Source organism: Equus asinus, chromosome 20 (assembly GCF_041296235.1).
Source record: "Equus asinus isolate D_3611 breed Donkey chromosome 20, EquAss-T2T_v2, whole genome shotgun sequence".
NCBI classification, from domain to species: domain Eukaryota; kingdom Metazoa; phylum Chordata; class Mammalia; order Perissodactyla; family Equidae; genus Equus; species Equus asinus.
The window spans coordinates 53366834-53386700 of record NC_091809.1 but is presented as its reverse complement, the minus strand read 5'-3'; the positions used below and the strand labels follow the sequence as shown (position 1 = coordinate 53386700).

General features: G+C 40.7%; 1 protein-coding gene across 1 annotated transcript in view; it reads right to left on the bottom strand.

Moving 5' to 3' along the window:
* Positions 1–2078: 2078 nt before the first annotated feature.
* RDX (radixin) overlaps positions 2079–19867 on the bottom strand; it is an 85210-nt gene continuing 67421 nt past the window's right edge. Inside the window, exons 15-16 of the mRNA XM_044751941.2 lie at positions 5112–5205; positions 2079–2696 (exon numbers count right to left, since the gene is read on the bottom strand). Coding sequence (XP_044607876.1) covers positions 5139–5205 — 67 coding nt within the window. The 3' untranslated portion in view covers positions 2079–2696; positions 5112–5138. The remainder of the gene's footprint in view (positions 2697–5111; positions 5206–19867) is intronic.

Sequence of the window (19867 nt, the reverse complement as noted above, 5' to 3'; positions counted from 1 at the left end):
TTTGGGTTGCTGTGCCACTGTCAGTTTTGCCTGACCAGGACTGAATCCAACAGTTCACAAGGGCCAGGCACACTCTTCATGCCACTGCCCCATCCGGTGGCTGTGGGTAGTCTGTGGAAAAAAGTGGCTTCTTGTTCTGAGGCTTCAGCTTCCCACCCATGTGCCCCAATGACAAGCATACATGGCAGACTCTCTGCCCTCTGCAGAAGAGACCCCACGAAGAAGTCTGGCCAACAGGATGTGAAAAGTGAGAGCTGAATATGGCTGGGCGGTGCTTGACTTGCCGTGATCTTAATGCATTTCTTAGCACCTGAAAATAAATGATCTTCTTAACTCTCTTCTGCCCTCATTTGCCCATTTTTGCCATCCCATGACCTTCCTCTTTAGCATTAAAAGTATGCTACTCCCTTCCCTTTCTCAAAGGAGGAGAGACTCGAAGAACAGAAAGGATCTTAGAAATCACTTAGTCCAGACACCTGATTTTCCAGCAGATGAATCAGAGGCCCAGAGGGTTAGAGTGACATGTCCAGGGTCTAACCACTAATTAGTGGCAGAGCCACGACCCACGCCCAAGTTTAACACCCACAGGCTGGAAATCCTCATCCTCCACAGCTCCATAAGCAAGCTATGAATGGTGGGGATCCAGCATCATCTATCACGGGGCTTATCTCTTATCGCACTGTAACCAAAAGCAGCCGATAATTTGTCATGGATCATTTTTAATAATTTCCCCCTGTAACACCAGTCCTGGCCAGACAAGTCTATGTGTAGAGAAGGTTTGTCTAGTGGTATTGCACGAGAATTTGCTGTGGAAGGCGGCAGCCCACACTGTGACCTCTTTATCTTTTGACCTCAAGCCTCAGGTTGTCTGATGAATCTATTAAAAGGTGAATGTAAGAACAGACCTGGCCTGATGGTTCTGGTAATTATCTGATCAGTCCTTCAAAGGGCTCAACCAGATGATTTCCTCAAGCGCTCCTGGTCGATATTCTTTTTTTTTTTTTTAAAGATTTTATTTTTTCCTTTTTCTCCCCAAAGCCCCCCGGTACATAGTTGTGTATTCTTCGTTGTGGGTTCCTCTAGTTGTGGCATGTGGGACGCTGCCTCAGCGTGGTCTGACGAGCAGTGCCATGTCCGCGCCCAGGATTCGAACCGACGAAACACTGGGCCGCCTGCAGCGGAGCGCGCGAACTTAACCACTCGGCCACGGGGCCAGCCCCTCGATATTCTTTTAATACATAAAAAGCACTCCTTCAAGAGCTGCCTGCGAACGCCTGCCATGGGACCCCCAGCTTCCCCCTCCGCTGTAGCCCAGGTCTTGTGACTCCAGAGTGGTTTTACACCAACTTCTGCTTATAATCAAGGAGAGGCCTGAGAAGGAGCAATTTGATAAGAAACCACACAAAGTATGTGGTTATCTTTTAAGTTTTATAAAAATGCCTGATAACCAAAGATTTCAAATAAATTATGAGACAATTTGGGAACAAATATTCCTTGCTATTAGATAAACAACATTATTTTTGCCAAATAGAAAGTTTATTTGCCTATGTGTCCCCCTTTAGAAGGATACCATTTCTAAAACAACTAGACTTGGTATCCTTGAACAACATCAGGGACAGGTGGAAAAATCAATATCATGTTGGCATATTTTGTGTGGTTTTTCTGAAAATCTTTAAGGGGTAGCTTTGTGCCCGGCAATAAGTACCTGCGGTGTAATTGCAACACAATACATTCTTGAAGGATGTAAGAGTGACTATGAAAATAGCTGACTCATGTCACGGACTGTCACTCAATCCTCTAAGCTTCAGTCCTTGGACATTCAAGCTGCCTCAGTGCCCGGAACAGTGCCACCTAGTGAATTAGTAATGCTGCTTCACGTCCCAGCCCTGCCCCCATGCTCCTCAACCTTCTTTCTCCAAACACTGGCCAACTCCAAACTAAGACTTTGTGAAATCAGAGAAGATGAGAACCTGAGATGGGGCAGGCAAGCCCCTCTGGTCAGTAGGGCAATTCCTCGAGAATGTGATAGTTACTGCCTGCCATCAGGATGCAGAATCAAGTGGAAAGCAAAGCCCAGGCTGATGTTAGAATATATTTATTGCTACATTTATATACAATTATACAAACAGCCCCAACAGGAAAGGGAATGTTGCACCAGTTTCTCCAGATTCCACAGATGTGTGCAAGTAAACAGAGCTGTACACCACAGAGTTCGCTCTCAGGTCGAAGCCAAAAACAAGTCACATACATTTTTTGAAAAAGTGGAAAATTCCTGGAAATTCTCTCCATATAGCCCTCCTCACAAGCTAGTCATGCAGAAAAAAAGTGGGTTCTCAGAAGCTGATGCCTTCCAGCATCTGTTTGGGGGTGGTGCCAGGAAGATGGGCTGCGGTGGGTGCTGGCCTGGGACTGCAGGGTGCAAGGCAGAATTCCTAAGTCCTGGCCCATCTTTTGAAGGCCTGTCCCAAGGAAAGGAGTCGAGAAGGGTTTGGAGAGAGACAGAATAGCAAGAAAGGGAAAACCAGCAGTAAACTGAGATGTGGAGAAAACCGCCAGCAAGAGCCCTGGTTGAGGGGACACTCATCCGTCCAGCTCAGCTGAGATTCTGGACTTTGGGGGATATACACATTCGGAACATCAGGGGCGTCTGGATACGTTTTTATCCTAAAGCTCACCATGTGTCGGATACCAGGGACCTGCATGAAGACACAGAGAGTAAACAGGAAAGTTAGGCAAGAAAGAAGAAAACGAAACTTAAATATTACTGTAATAGGCTTGAAAAGGGCACGAGCCTGAACCCCCTTCTGCATTCTGTAAGTACCATTTAGCTGTGGTTGAGTTTACTCTTGATTTATGCACAGATTGCACCCAAAAAAAGGAGGTTCCACAGATTCTGCACTCTGACCTCAGCCCAGCTAGAATTATTTTTTGGTCTCAAAGGGAATCTAACATAGTAGATCTTGCAACGTTCAGATCCAGAATTGTGATGCAGATATGAGATCGTGGTTTAAACACACTCCCTTTCATGTCACCATCATATAAACCTCTGTGTCGTGAATCACAAGAGTTGAGCAGCCCATGGGGCAGGTGTGCCCAAGGGATGAATCACTTTACTGACATCAGCTCCATCTTTCCCATTTCTTACCCTTGGGATCCAGGAGAGAGGGTCTTCAATCAGGTCTAGCCTCCTAAGCTAACAGCAGCCTAGTGCCTCAGAGAAAGGACATGACCTGCAGGTTGAGAGAAGAAGCCTGGCGGTCTGCACACACCAGACGGCCAGGGGCCTTTGGGGCTGATTAGTAGCTTGACTACAGCTTGGTACCTGAGGCTGTAGAGCATTCTATCCCAGAAGAAACCAGCAGCCATAGCTGGTCCATGGCTGTAGATGTCACCTCTAATTCCTCCTCATAATCCCATAAGAAGACAGGATGAGAGTTCTGAGGGAGAAACCCTAAGGACAGCGGGCAAAGGACCAGAAAACCACTCAGAAGTCCCTGTCCTTTTCCTTGAGTCACTAACGTTATAATCAGCTATGGAGGCGCCCAGCAGTTCTTTCAAGGCTGCCAACTATGTGACATTTCCAGTTGAAGGATGTGATGGCTGCCAACTCCCTTGATTCTTTAATAAATGCATCTCTGGATAATTCAGAACCTCTGTCATTTGCTCTTGACTTTTCTGGTGAGTCATGCAGAAACTTTCTTTCCCTACTTCTGACGACAACAGCACAGAGTCAAACTCACTGAAAGGATTCGCTCTAAAAAGCAGAAACATTAACGGGTGAAAATCAACGAGGAAAAATTGCAAAACATCAGGCAGATTTTAACCTGGCGGATTTTACCAATCGGCAAATAAAATGGAGAGAGTTACATAAATTCCTACACTGGAAGAAATGGTTCAAAGACAAAGAGCTAAGAAGAGTATCGTTGGTGGCAATCTATGGAACGTTGAGAATGGGTTTGAACCGAGGATTTTCTCTCAGATGTCAGGAATAAGACTAACTGGATTCTGTGAATTCACAATCAGCTACACCCCTTTCAAAATGATGAGAGCAAATGAGGATGGATGTGTCACAAGCCCTTCAGGTGGATTTTGAAGCAATGAAAAGGTTTTGGTGACATCATGACATGTCAGAGATTCTTGCATGACCTTAACTCATTTCAGAGCAGTCCCAAATTCAAAGCCAAAGCAGCAGGTCATTTAAAAAAATTCCTCACCCACCTGAAGTGAACATATATGACCATTTTTTTATGTCACATAAAAAATATAAAAAATAATATTGTTGTACAGGCCATTATTCCACATCTTAAAGTATTATCTGAAATAACTTCACAGATAGCTAGAGTTAGGTTTATAGAATTTTGGGAGGCTTAATCAGCAAGTTGGGGGAACTGAAATGTACCATTCAAGATGTACAAGATAAACTGTATGCTGTGGCTTTATTTAGACATGGGATGGGTCAAAACAGTCTCTGCCAAAGAAATTAATGAATTTTAAAACAATCTGTTGTCATGGTAATCAGGTTGATGAATGATTTTTAAATATTTCCAAATTGAGATCAATGCATAATACTAACCTGGTTTATGAACCAATTCTGGAATTCTTCTACTCAATATGTATTATGGCACTCCATTTTGAAGTAAATCTGATTTTTTTTTAAATAAGAAAAGACTGTCCCCAGCACATAAGTGTCACACACATGAGCTTGCACTTTAACCCTCACTCCACGTCAAGAGGTGCTTTCACAAAGGAAACAGTCTAAAACAGCAAGTGCAGTCAGTTCACCAAGAGTACAGGTAAGATCTCATTTTAATAAAGTCTGACCTCAAAATTACTAAACTGGAGGAAGACGTTCTTGATTGATAAAGAGCCCGAGAGATGCAAACAGTTGAGAAAGCATAAGGAGCAGAAGGAATTAGAGGCAGTGATGATAGGAGTTGCTCCGGGTCAGCTCCTTTGACTGGGAACTCTCTAGCCTGGATTAAAGGCTGTGGGCGGTGGATGAACAGATTTGGGTTTTACGGGTCCCGCCAGCATCCTGGCCGTGGAGAGGTGTGGCAGGTCTAATGGGAGGTGGCCTGGGGGCCCTTGCCGTGGCTGTCAGCTGTACTTACCCAGTGAGGGAGGGCGCCTTCTTCCAGTTACATTTGCTTTATACTGCTTTGGCAAGAACGCATCTGGAACAATGCGTACAGTTTGGGTCCCCACCTTTCAAAAAAGATATCAAGAGGTTAGAAAGCATTTAGCAAAAGAACACAGAAGGCAGCCAAAGGGTACAGAATGCCAGGAGCACCCTTGTCACTCTGGACTCTGTAGAGCTTTCTGGGTTACCAAATTGCCAAAGTAACCTTCTTAATCTTTAACCTCTTTTTTTTTCAGTTTACTTTTGGATTTCCACTATTGCAGTGTGGAAATAAGAATAACTTTAAATCTCCCTTTTAAGTAGATGCTAGAATTCTAATAGTTGCAGCAACTCTATACAAACTAATCAGTTTCACAAGAATAATGGATCTCAAAGCCACACACATCACAGCTTTACAGGTATCAGAGTAATGCTGAAGATCCGATTTTATGTTTTATTTTAGGTTCTCTCTTGATTAATCTAGGCACTATTAAAATGTCTGTCAGGGACCGGCTGGTGGCACAGCGGTTAAGGCCGCAAGTTCCGCTTCAGCGGTCTGGGGTTTGCCAGTTTGGATCCTGGGTGCGGACACGGCACTGCTTGGCAAGCCATGCTGTGGTGGGTGTCCCACATATAAAGTAGAGGAAGAGGGGCATGGATGTTAGCTCAGGGCCAGTCTTCCTCAGCAAAAAGAGGAGGATTGGCAGCAGATGTTAGCTCAGGGCTAATCTTCCTCAAAAAAAAAAAAAAAGTCTTTCAGGCACCAACCACTCTTATGGACCCAAAATACTTTGTGGTGCTTACTTTGAAATCAATACTTGCTGTCTTTGAATAAGCAAATTCTCAATGTACTGTACCTGCTGACTAAAAGACTGGGGTGGCTTAAGACAAACAAACAATAAAAACTACCTCCCCCGCAGCCATGTTGGCAGTGCAGTGGTTAAAGAGGCCAGGTTCAGCCCTACTTTCTGTGGTCTGTCTTCTTCAGCTGACTCACCTGCCATTCTCAGATACGGCCCTTAGAGACACTGAAAACAAAGTCAGGATTAACTCTAAAACGAAACTGCCAAACTAACCAAGCTTCTTCATGCGTCAGTTGTCTGACTGGGGAGAATATTGCTCACGGTTTTTCTATGCCTAAGGGTTATGCAGTTAGCAATGCAATTACTGGCAATGTCTATCTTATAAATGGGTTGGATACCAAAAGGGCATCTGTGGTGGGCTGTTTCCCATGGAAACCATGTTATAGATGGTTAGTTCAGTTTCCAGGCAGTTTAACCCATAATGAAAAAGTCTTGGCAATAAAATACAGTAGAAACCTTAAATTTGTCAAAGCCAGTACGAACACAGAAACAATGAAACTTATAACAGTCATCATTTTTCTTTAATCCTTGAGCTTGGTGTTAAACTGGGCAGAATTAATTAGAAGATGATTAAGTAGTTCTTGAAATTTAAGAACATTTTAAAGGGATTGTTAAGTATTTTCAGGGACTTTGAAGGTTAGCAGAGGTGGCACTTTATCATATCAAATGTCATTTAACAATGTATTGCTGTACTTTTTCCTTAGTCCTCAGCACTACTTTCACTATGATTAAGCATAATTGAGGTAGATTTATACTCACGAAGGAACAAAGGGAGAGAGAAAAAGAGAAGGAAAAGAGAATGATTTGCGTGAGTATAATGAGAAAATTTGGAAGAGCAAAAGAGAGGAGGATGGAGGAGCAAAGTGGATACATTTAAGGTACAAGAAGGAAAACAGAATTGAATGAGGCATTACAAGTGATAACAGGAAACTACATGGCACGTTTCCCTGAGAGAGGCAGTACAGACATCAAGTCAGAAATTTCCAAAGTTTGCCACCAGGTGGCGCCAAAAGCTTAAAATACTTTCGTTGAGACAGCAACCTTCGAAGAGGAATAAGGGGAGAGAGACACAAATCAGAGGGCAGGACATTCATAATACACGTGGCTCTGTATTCACGGAGCGCCAAGCCATAGGACATACATCATATCAAGTTATCCCAGGAATGCAAACTTGGTTTAACATGAGAAAAATCTATCTAATTCTGCATGTTAACAAATAAACAAAAAAAAGCACATACACATATTATCTCAATATGCACAGAAATCGCATTTGATAAATTTTAAATTCTTTTTATTAAAAAAAACTCTTAGCAAAATAGGCATATGTATACAAAAGGAAATTCCATTAACCTGATAAAGGCATGTACCAAAACCTACAACAAACATATGCAGGGCAAAATGTCAGAAAAGTTAGAAGCATCACTCTTAAATCAGAAATGAGGTGCCACTTATGTTCGGCATTGTACTGAAAGTTTCAGTCAAATCACCTCAGTAAGATAAAGGAGTAAAAGTTATATGGATTGAGAAGACAGACTGAGAACACTCATTATTTGCAGAAGACGACTATATGTGTAAAAAGCCCAAAAGACTTCACAAATTACGAAAAACAGTAAGAATTACACAAGGTTCCTGAATATAAGGTCAGCAAACAAAAATGAGGTTCATTTCTATACACCAGCCACAAACAGTTTTAAAATGTAACTCTTAAGAAGGTAGTAAAAATAAGATGCTTTTAATAATAAATCTAACAAAAGAAACACATGATCTTAATGCAAAAATCTAAACAACTTTACTGAAAGGCATTAAGGCAGACATCAGTAAAGGCAGAGAGATAACATATTCGTGACTAGGAATCCTTAATATTATACAGATGTAATTTCTTTCCAAATTAATCTATTAGTACCCTTCTAACCAAAAGGTTTTTTTCCCCATACAATTTAAACTAATTCTAATATTTATGTAGAGGAACAAAGAGTCAAAACTAGTCAGGAGTTTCTTATTAAAACAAGGTGAAGAAACTTTTAAAGAAAACAGGCAAAAAACCAAAACAGCCATTTCAAAGAAGAGGAAAGAGGCCCAAAATACAAGAAACAGGCCCAAAAATACTAGAAAAATTCTCAACTACATTAGTAATCAAGAAAATGAAAGTCAAAAGCACAGTAAGATACCGTTTTAAACCTATCAAATTGGCAGGAATTTAAAAATCTAGTGATATGAAATGTGGTAAAGATGTGGCTACAGCCTTACTTTGGCAACCAATTTGATGGACACACGGTCAAGCCACATACCCTGTAACTGAACAGTTCCCCTCCCAAGGTCTCAGCTCACACTCACGAGGAGACATGTACAAGAACACGTGTGGCTATACCGTTTGTAAGATAAAAAATACCTGAAACAATCCAAAGGTCCATCATTAGGGGAATGGATACATTCTAGTGCATTCATAAAAAATAATACACTCGCAGCACTGAAAACGAATGAACCACAGCTCATTCATCAAAATGGATATGTGTGTGTACTGAAACTATATAAAGTTCATACATGTGCAAAACAATATATTACATTTCTGTGGATACAAATGGTAAAAATTAAAGAAAAGAATGATGTTATAGACGAGGAATACAGAATGCCAAAATTACTGACAATGTGCTATTTTTTAAACTGATACATGACTATTTATTTTATATATATATTCAAATATATAACATTATAATATATAATGTATTATATACTGCATATAATAATATAAATATTCCTTTATTTATATTTCTCTTTCCCTAACACTGTTGTAAAATAGTCTTTAGCTTTTAAGTGTTTAAAAGAGAAACCGATGGAGGAAAAATACTACAACAGATAGGGAAGTTATAAATTTGGTTCCAATTATCTTTGTTCTTTGAGCTGTTAGAATTTTGACGGTCTCAAAGAAATGATCCAGGTGGAAAAGTCAATAGTCACTCTAAGGACACTGAGTAAAAGCAGCAACTGCATTACTCCCACAGTGTCGGGCACCCTCATCTCTAAATCAGTGATTCTCAAAGGGTGACGCCAGAACAGCAGCGGCCTCATCTGTTAAGAATTCAAATTCTTGGGCTCCGCATAAACTTACTGAATCAGAAACTTAGGGGGCGGGGCCCTGCAATCCGCATGTTAACAAACTCTCCAGGTGAGTCTGATATATGCTAGTCTGAGAACCACTGCTGGGAGTCTTTCAAATGTGTAAGGAAACCTCTTCATTACAACAAAAGAAGACCCCCTATGATCCAGTCAAAAATCCAGACAGCTGAGAAAGCCACACCACTGGCCCTTGGAAGAACGTAGTGGTCTTTTAAGTCCTTTAATTCAGAGGTCAGCAAACTATGGCTTGTGGACCAAATCCAGGTCCCCACCCGTTTTGGTAGAGACTATGATTTAAAAGTCAAAAGAAGATTTTATGACAAAAGTTACATGAAATTCAGGTCTCAGTGTCCATAAGTAAAGTTTCATTGGCAGGCAGCCATGCTCATTCATTTACACGTGCCTATAGCTGCTTTTGCACTATGACAGCAGAGCTGTGTAGCTGTGACAGACTATTTGGCTCACAAAGTCAAAAATATTTAATATCTGGACCTTTACAGAAAAAGTTCGCCAACTCCTATTTTAATTCAGCAATTAGCATCTACTAATCTTGAAGCAAAATATAAAGCAATCATAGTGATTTTTTCTTAAAAATACAATTTTCACTTTAATTCTATAGGCAAAAATCTAATAGTTTAAAGAATCATAAGGAAAGTTAAATCGGATTCATTTTTATCCACAAAGTAAATCAAATAACCCACATAGAGCAACTGGAAAATGTTATTAATTACGCTTTCTCTCTTCAAATATTCTGATAAGTGACAAAGAACTGACAGGTGAATTGTAAGGAAATACTCTATCACGTTTAGTTCTGAAGACTAATTCAGCAATCCCCTCCTACAGATCTTGACTCACATCATTCTTTTAAGCTGTCAGCTTGTCTTGAAGGCTGCACGTGGACTTCCTTTCTTAGGCCTCACACTGGGGCCACCTTTCTCCCCGGCTCTTCCCCAGGCTGAAACTCTGCAGGCAAGAGCCTCCTTCAGGACCTCTGATCCTCAACCTCTTGAATTTTTTCTAGATCGAGTTCGGTTCCTGTCACTGAAGTCCTGCTCACTGAGTTCCTGAAATATTTTATTCAATGTCTCTTGGTGGCCCAAAAAGTGTATTTCTATCCATGTCCAACTTCACATCTCAAATTTCATTTTCCTGTAGATTTCTGAGATCCCTTGAACACAGACCCTTCTTTTGATTTTGAAGGCTTCAACACAATAAAAAGGATGCTTTCTCACTTCTACAAGAGTAAATCATACATTTCAACTTTAAATCTTTAAGTTATATTCACCTTCTCTTGAAAAGGAGAGCCCTGAACTCTTGGCGGGTTGGTGTTACTAGCCCACACAAAACAGTTGAATAAGTGGGTCTTCAATTTGATGGGGTTTGATCTTCAGGTCGCTGTTACTGTGTATTCAACTTAATATTTAAAGCATTCTTCTTTGGCCTCTAAACTAATGGATGCATTCACTTTGAGTTAGGCAGACAAGAAAACCCTCCAAAGGGCACTGTGATGTAGGCATCTCTCAACTGGAAAGGTCGTGAGTGTTCTGTAGTCAAAAGGATATGGGCTTCCGTTTCAAAGAAAACCAAAAGCCAAATGCAGACTCTGCCACATGGTTGCCTTTGGGCAGGTCACTGACCTGTAAAATGGAATAATGCACCTACCTTCAAAGACACCGCAGCATTTATGACATCTTTGTTTGGATCCGGAACAGGTGCCCCTTCTTCCAGGCAGGTGCAGCCCCGTGCTGCCCCAGGACACATGCTTGTCGAGTCCACACTCCATCTGCACTTGTGTCCCTGCTCTTCTGTCCCTGTGAGCTCCTTGTGATCTGGATCCCTCCCAGCTTCACCTCCCACACACTCTCCTCCAGGGTCACTCAGCTCTGGACATACTGTCCTCCTTTCTGTTCCTTGAACAGTCAAACCCTTTCTTGCCTCAAGGTCTTTGCATATGCTGTTCCCTCCACCTGAACTGGTTTAAGGCAAAGATTGTAAATTGGTGTCCAGTGGGCCACTTCTGGCAAGCAGAGACATTGTTTGGCTTGCAAAACATTTCCTAAATTTTTTCAAATAGCTGACGTAAAATTTGGGAGATTTCACATAAAATTTACATTTCAACTTAAACATCTAAAGCATTATTCTTTGAATGCTTTTTTTAAAAGCTGTTTTCTCGCTTATCTTAGAAAATCAGAAAGTATAACCACACTGGGTCTACTGCTTCTGAGGGGCTGCTGTCCTCTTCAGACACCGCGTGAGCTTCCCGGATAGACACAGCCCCCAGCAGGCCCAGGACACTCACTTGATCCTGCTGACATTTGCATTCACCACTTTGATTTAAATAAAAGAAGAGGGGGCCGGCTCCGTGGCCGAGTGGTTAAGTTCACGCTCCGCTGCGGCGGCCCAGGGTTCGGATCCTGGGCGCAGACATGGCACTGCTCGTCAGGCCACGTTGAGACGGCATCCCACATCCCACAACTAGAAGGATGTGCAACTAAGGTACACAACTGTGTACAGGGTGGGGTCTGGGGAGATAAAGCAGAAAAAAAAAAAAAAAGATGGGCAACAGTTGTTAGCCCAGGTGCCAATCCTTAAAAAATAAATAAATAAATAAATAGAAGAGAAGCAGCCAGCCTTCTCTTCTTTCAAGTGGCAACTTATGCGCCTCCTCCTCAGAGACTTTTTCTGACCTTCTTATCCCCAAATTATCCCCGCATTTTCCCCAGCTCAGTCCCCTGTTTCTTTCAGAGCATTAAGTTCATATAAATTTGCTGCTGTTATAGGCCAAAGATGGTTGAATATTGGCAATTTCACAATTCAGCCTAATGCAGTTTGTAGCTTTTTAATTATTCTGCTTGTGCTTCATGTCTTTCTATAGAAAGTAAGCCCATTAGGACAAGGATCTAGTCTTAGTCACTAAGATATTCTCAGTGACTGGTATGTACACAGTGCCTGGCAGGTCCCAGGCACTAAAATATTTAGATGAATAAAAGCAAGGACTCCTCCCAGGAAAAGTCCCCCTGCAACTCCAGAACATAAACGAAATCCCTCTGAACCCTTCCTGAGTTCTCCAGAAGCAGCCCAAGTATGAGGGACTTCCTAACCCCCAGCCCAACGCAGTCCTGCCACCACTTAGCAAGCCCCCTACTCAGCTCCGAGCTGCCTTCACTCCCAGACTGCCTCAGCCTCGCTGCTCATAGCTGATGCTCCTGGTTCTAGCACTGAAAGTTACTCTTACGGTGTGATTTTTCCTGGAACCCCTGTGCAAACCAGCATTGAGACCACCACTGGACACCCACTGAGATGTTCCCTCAGCCCTACAAGCAAGCCGCGGGGCAATGGTCCTTGCTCCTGAGGCAACTGCTGACAATTTTAATAACCTCTACACCTTTGGAGATGTTAGCAAGACATTGGTTGCTGGCCAGATCCTTGTATCTCTCATTTACTTGTCTCATTGTCACACTATTTCTTACCTCTTCTGTCTCCTCCTCTAGATTACAAAAGTCTTTAAAAATTATCTATGAATTCTCAGGACCTAACTTCAGGCACTTAATAAATGTTTAACAAATGAATGAAATTATTTGAATGGACTAAGTGCCACGTGGAGCATCCCTAGCAGGTAAACGTGGAAACAGATTTCCACTGACTAGGTGTAATCTCACAGACTCGAGCAGAGGTGTGGGTGGGGATTACTAGGTGTAATTTCATGGACTTGAGCAGGGTCACTGTGGGGTGACCACAGTGTCAGACATCTGGAGTGGACAGAGGACTCTGCTAGAAAGAACATTTTCCTGTTCTATGCATAGGTTTGCGGGAAACACTTTCCAGAAGACACCATACAGTTAAGCTAAGTAAAAAACCATTCTAATTCCAAGGAAATTGCTCTGTTCAATGATTCTATTGCCAAAGCCAGTGTCCATAGTATACGTTTTCAATACTGTAGTAGACCTCTCGTTTTCATACAACGCTAGAGACCACAGCAGCTCTCCAGCTCTGTCCTGCAGTGCCTGTGCAGTCCTCGCTCCAGGGGTGCCTGATGCCCTCTCTCCTGATGCACTCACGTGGCTTGGGCAGTACTTCAGTGCTGGTGCGCACCATGGCCCTGTACCAAACCCAGTTTTTCTCCTGACTCTTTCCCCTTGGGAAATTTCATCTGACATTCCATCAGCATCCAAACTTAAATTGTCCAAGAAATGTCACAGGTACATCCACACTAGCTTCCGCTCATATTTTCTAGTGTTCCATGGCACCACCCTCTGAATCTCGAACTTTATACTTTTCAATACTAACGGGCAGTTCAGGCACACTCTAAGTTTTCTTGTGCCTTGATGTATTTGCCTATATAGTTCCTTCTATCTGGATAGCCGTCCTACCTTTGACCCTGATGAAGAATAACTTGTTCTTAAAGACTTGGCTTAGGGATCATCTCCTCCAGGAAGCCTTCCTTGGAACCCTCTAGCAAGATTAGATACCTCTCTTCTGAGCTCCCAGAATTCATCCATCCCATTCGACACATACTATCGAGCATCTGCCACATGCCAGGCATTGCTTTAGGTGCAGAGCACATATCACCGCACAAAACAATAAATTTCCTGCCCTTACAGAGTTAACATTGCAGTGGAAGAAGACAGTAAACGATACAAATACGTAAAATATACATTATGTTGGATGGTAAGTGCTATAGAGAAAAATGAAAAGAAATGGGAATATCGGGGAAGGTGCACTTTAAATAGGGTGGTAAGAGAAGGCCACACTGAGGTGACATTTAAGCAAAATCCTGGAGGTGGCAAGGAGGTGAATCATAAAAACATCTGGGGAAAAAAGGCATTCCAGGCTGAGGTAACAGGAGTACTGGCTAAAGAACAAGAAAGCCAGCTGCTTTCAACTTAATGAGAGAAGGGAAATCAGCAGATGAGATCTGAGAGCAACAAGGGACCAGATGGTGTCAGACTCTGAATGGCCATTGAGAAGGATAGGCTTTTACTTTGAGATGGGAAAGCTCTGGAGGATTCTGAGCAGTGACAGGGTCTGACTTACCTTTTTAAAGCTGCTGTCTTCACAGACTGTAGAATAGCAAGAGAAGAATCAAGAAATCCCATCCGAAGGCTCTAGCACTAATCCCAGCAATCCTGGTGTATGGAATAAGATGTATGGTCATTTTCGGGATATAGCTGACATTTTGACCACTGGGCGAACAGGGTTGTCGTTGGATTGGATGTGGGTTATTAGAGAAAAAGAAGTCCTATATGCAGTCAAGGTTTTGGCCTGATTCACTGAAAAAATGGACTTGCCACCCACTGACTGAAAAGAGGAAGACTGAGGCAGGACCAAGTCTGAGGGGAGAAGATCTTGAGTTGGTTTGACAAAATAAGTTTGGGATGCTTATCAGATATCAAAGCAGAAATGTCAGGTAGATAGTGGATTTATACATCTGAAGTTCAGGGGAGATTGTTCTGGCTGGAGATTTGAGAGTTTTCAGCATACAGATGGTATTTAAAGCAGTAATACTGGACAAGGTCTCTTAAGAGAGCCAACTGTAGACAGAGAAGGCCTGGGCCTTGGGACACTCCAGTATGAAGAGCTTGAGAAGGGAACCTCACTTATTCATAACACACAAACACGTAAATTATTTACTTTCTCTACTGAGAGTAAACTGTGAACTGTCACTGCTCAGGACAGACCACGTCTCTTTTTATCTCCTCATTCTTAGCACACGGCCTGGCACACTCTCAATAAACATATGCTGAGCAATACCTTCTAAGAGAATCTCAAGTAAAATCCTTAAAAGGCAAACAGAAGACATAAAAAATGGAATCCAGGGACTGGCCCTGTGGCCTAGGGGTTAAGTTTGGCGTGCTCTGCTTTGGCAGCCTGGCTTTGGTTCCCGGGCGCAGACCTACACCACTGGTCAGCGGCCATGCTATAGCAGTGACCCACATACCAAATAGGGGAAGAATGGCACAGATTTCAGCTCAGGGTGAATCTTCCTCAAGCAAAAAGAAGATTAGCAATAGATGTTAGCTCCAGGCAAATCGTCCTCAGCAAAAAAAAAAAAAAGGGAATCCAAATCCAAAGAACTTGGGTACAAATACTAATATCCACAATACTGACAGAGGAACAAAAATATGAAAAACAAAGTAACAGAAGTTACTAGTTATTAACACCTTTCATATACCTGGCTGTAAACAAAGTATTCCACGTATATTATTACAATCAATGTTCACAAGATAAATAGTGTTACTTCCACTTAACAGATGAGGAAACTTGGGCTCAAAATGGCTGAGTGGCTTCTTAAAGTCACACAACCAGTAAGTGAGTGGCCAGGCCAGAATTCAAAGCCAAATGCAATTAACTCTACATGATGCTGCTTCGCATCTATCCCAAGATAACCCAAAACTCTGACAGCCAGTCAGACTGGCTATGTATCGAATGCGCTCTGAACTGATAAAACCTGGATCTAGGTGTCTTCTGTGAAAAAACAAAACGTTTGCTGAAGCAGCAGGAGATTCTGGGGAAGGATGCCTGCCCCGCTAGATTGGGGATAAGCATAGGCTACCGAGTCTGCAATTTGACTGCTGACAGTTTCTGGGCATGCCTGAAAAACTAGGCAGGAAGAGCAGGGATCAGAACTCGGCAGCGCTGGGCAGCTGAAAGAGCAACGGGCAGATGGTGACTACTAGAGGCTACAGACTCAGCCTTTCTGCCTCTCTCTGCTACATCAGCTTAGAATTTAGTGTGGATCTCTGGGAAGGGTGGGTGAAAGGGAGACCGCAAACCACAAAGATCTGTATTTCTTCTCTCTGATGAACATGAACTACCATCAGCACTTTTGAAACAAATCTAGGCTGTACCCTTCAAAGCATTTGGGGCCCAAGAAAATCATTTCAGCTAGGTCAAAGTTTATAGATACAGGAGCAGTATTTGATAGAAAAAACAAGCTCTAAAATCAAAGGACATTTTCTTTTTTTTTTTTTTTTCACCTGGGCTAACAACTGTTGCCAATCTTTTTTTTTTTTTTCTGCTTTATCTCCCCAAACCCCCCCATCCATAGTTGTATACCTTAGTTGTGGGTCCTTCCAGTTGTGGGATGTGGGGCGCCACCTCAACGTGGCCTGACGAGCGGTGCCATGTCTGCGCCCAGGATCCGAACCCTGGGCCGCTGCAGCGGAGCGCAAGAACTTAACCACTGGGGCACGGAGCCGGCCCCAAAGGACATTTTCTTAACTTCAGAAAGATCGAATTAATAATACAAGTCAAGTTTATCTACGTCCTTAAAAACCAAAGAAAACTTGCAGAATCAAATATCTGTGAAACACTTTTGCTGCCGTTTGGTGTTGTGGTTAACTGCCTTATGTCATTAAAATGTTCTGCAATGATCCGAGCTTGTCATTTTCCATTTTAACAAAAGTAGGCAAATGAAAACTCTAAGCACTGAGGAGATGGTGGCAATCAAAGGAAATTAAAATCCAAAAAGCTCCCAAAGTGTATTTAGAAAATCCCATCCTATTTATTTGCTTCTTTTTAAACAATGACATTTTCTGATTATTAAGATTTGCAGAAGTCAGAGAAGTTTTAATTACTGGCAGAACTTTTTCACTTGGGCCCTTAAAAGTGAAATATTAAGACCTTTATGGCTGCGTCATCTTTAAGTAAACCTGTAATACAGAAATTCAATTTATGAAAAAGACCAGTGTCTACTTTTCTCACAAAAGTGCTTCAACAAGGACATATTACTGTTTAAATTTTTTAAAATGTAAGCAGCACACCTATATAAGTAAAAATTTCCTATCCTAAAATATAGGAAACCTTATGTAAACTTACCTCATCCACTGGACTATAACACAATTTCTTAAACAGGATAAAACACAAGCAGTGTTTGCACAAGAATACATGACAAAACTGTTCATAATAGGAAAGAATTGGTAAAAACGTAAATGTGCACTGGAAGTAAGGGCCATGCATACAATTAAATACCAGGGTATTTTTGTACTGATATGCAATGACTTCCAAAATACACCCTTCAGTGAAGAAGCACAAAAGCCGAGTGAAGAATGCTCTAATTCACATAAGCAACACAACCACATAACATGCTCGTGCGTGTGCAGCTCTTCTCCAGGAGGCAGATGACCAACACACGAGTTACTCTGGGGAGGGCAGAAGACAGAGGACAGGGAGAGGCTTACTGTTTTAGAGTTAGCCCAGTGTACCTACTGAATTTTGTTTCATGTTCATGTATCACTGATTTTTAAAAACTGTAATGATTTAACCAAGTTTTTAAAAATGAGGCTTTAACATCAAGTAGCTAAGTATGACCTAAAGCACCTTTAGTATTTAGCAACTTCAACACATGATAATACTGGAAGCCAATGAAAAATATACATTTCCTAAAAACATTTGTAATTTAATACCTACTTTTCTAGTTTTTTAAAAACAATTATCTCTAAGCATAGCTGAAAATTGTTTCATTAAATTAAAAAAGGAGAAAATTTGGCAATAACAATTATTTAAACGCTTAAAAAAAATCCCCCCCCCAAAATCCTTAAATATCTGTTTTCTGATGCTTTTGTTATGATACAAGTTATTGCTACACAAACCTACAAAAATTAACACAATCAGTGTTTGAGAAGGAAATTTTACCAGTACTGCTTGAGGTAATGGATAATCTGATAGTTGTAGAGTAGAAAAATAATTTATAGTCAAGAGTGGTAAAATTACTGTCAAGTTAAACACAGTAGTTAACCTAAAATGCTATATGAAAACTTTAATATTAAATTACATTTCATTATTGGCTATTCTAATATAAACCATTATTATTAAGGTTGCTTATACTCAATAGACTCTACTACAAGAAAACCAGACACATTTGTATTTGATATTAAAGAATATGCAATTCTTACTGGCAGAGAACCAAGTTAACAAATCTAAACTATTAGCTAGCCGACCTAGTGATGGATTTATAACTTTCAATGAGCCCCAGCAGCAATATGAAGAAATGAAGAAAACATTTCTCAACTTTCTTAGTCAAATCACTATCATGCTGCTTGTTTGCTAATAGCACCTAAGTGACCTCTCATTTCTCTAACTTCTGTACATTTTATCTCCATTTTTCTTCTGGTATTTACTTTACTTTCTATACCTTAATTTGAGTCCACGTCTCAACTCTCTGACTTAACTACAATTTCCTACAATAGTCACAAGGTCTCGTCTATCGCCCCTAACTCTAACAGCGCTGTGCATAACCAGCAATTGCTCCATAAATCACTGGAAGAATGAATGCCTCTGTGAGCACACATGTATGTATGGATTAGTCTTATTACTTTATGGGAAAAAAGGAGGAATCTTTCCCATTCAGCATTCCTTTCATAACACCATTAAATTGAAAACTTTTTAAATTCGTAATGGCTAAGAACTAAAGCACAATGGCTCAAAAATAAGAGGTGGCAGATAACATGTTCTTACCTGCATACATCACACCACTAATCTAGAAGACATACTTGCTTCCGGTCTTCCTAATGCTTGAGAATATTCCAAAAATATTAAGGCCAAGAATCTCCTCTAAAGATGGAAATCTACTATTCCAATGGATACATCTTCTTCACAGATTGATGCAAAGCCTTTGATCCAGCCTATGTCCCCCAAATTCATTATCAATATCCTTAAAACATCAGCTAATATGAAATATATGTGGCCCAGCACATTAAACTATACTATAAACTATACAGATGATTAAGTTCTGGGTTCTAATTCCAGGTTTTATACTGTTTGGTACTGTAGTTTTTATAAAATTGAGGTATTTTCTCATGGTATTTTGAGAATGTATATAAACTGCTAAGCAACAGTGATTTTATGTTATTTTGCACCTATCAATGAAAACATTTTTCATACTTATGATCAACTACTTTTAAAAGATGTTAATATTTCTCGGAAAAAAATGATAGTTTAATCAACGTAAAGGTTCTAAGAAACTAAAATGAGCTACTATCATGTACTACATTTGGAAATATTAATGAAACAATTTTTAAAAAGTAAACAGACCACTGAATTATGATTTCCTTTTGCATACATTGATTTTGTCTTTTGATAGAAAGTACTTCTAAAAGACAAATTAAAAAGTTGCAAAATTCTACATTTAATCTACATACCAACAGTAAGTCATCATATTTTAAAGTCAGTGCCAAAAAAGTTAACTTCAAAGTTTTCTTTAAAGGAAAACCATCCACTTGTAATTTAGATTACCAAAGGATTATATTTATCTATACGCAAAAACTTCTATGGCCTAAAAATTGAGAAGTATATTGTATTAGGAATTGTCTGGGGAAAACAAGGAAAAATAATAAGATAAAAAACTAATATCATTTGGGCATAAGCACATGAATCAAATCATTCTTCTAGCAGAAGCTAAACTGAGTACAATCAAACGTGATTCTCAACTTTAAAAACCCTACAGAAATTTCCAGACAAAGTAAGTTGTTCAAAGCTGTCACAGCCAGTGAATAATCGTGTGTGTATACTGAGATAATCTTCACTGAGTTGTGTTTTGGCGAATATAAACCCTTCATAATGATCTGAAAGAACTATTTTTCTAAACCATTAAAACCTGTTTTAAAAAAACACTTCAAGTTTCTTTCAGAAACTACACTATTAGGATCATCTTGGAGCAGAAAGGATATTGATGGAACTGTCATAAACACACTCTGTAATGGTTCTTCAACTAGAAACAAGTATTAATAATTCAAAGTACATGGATATTAACCCTTGGTCAGGCATTACACAC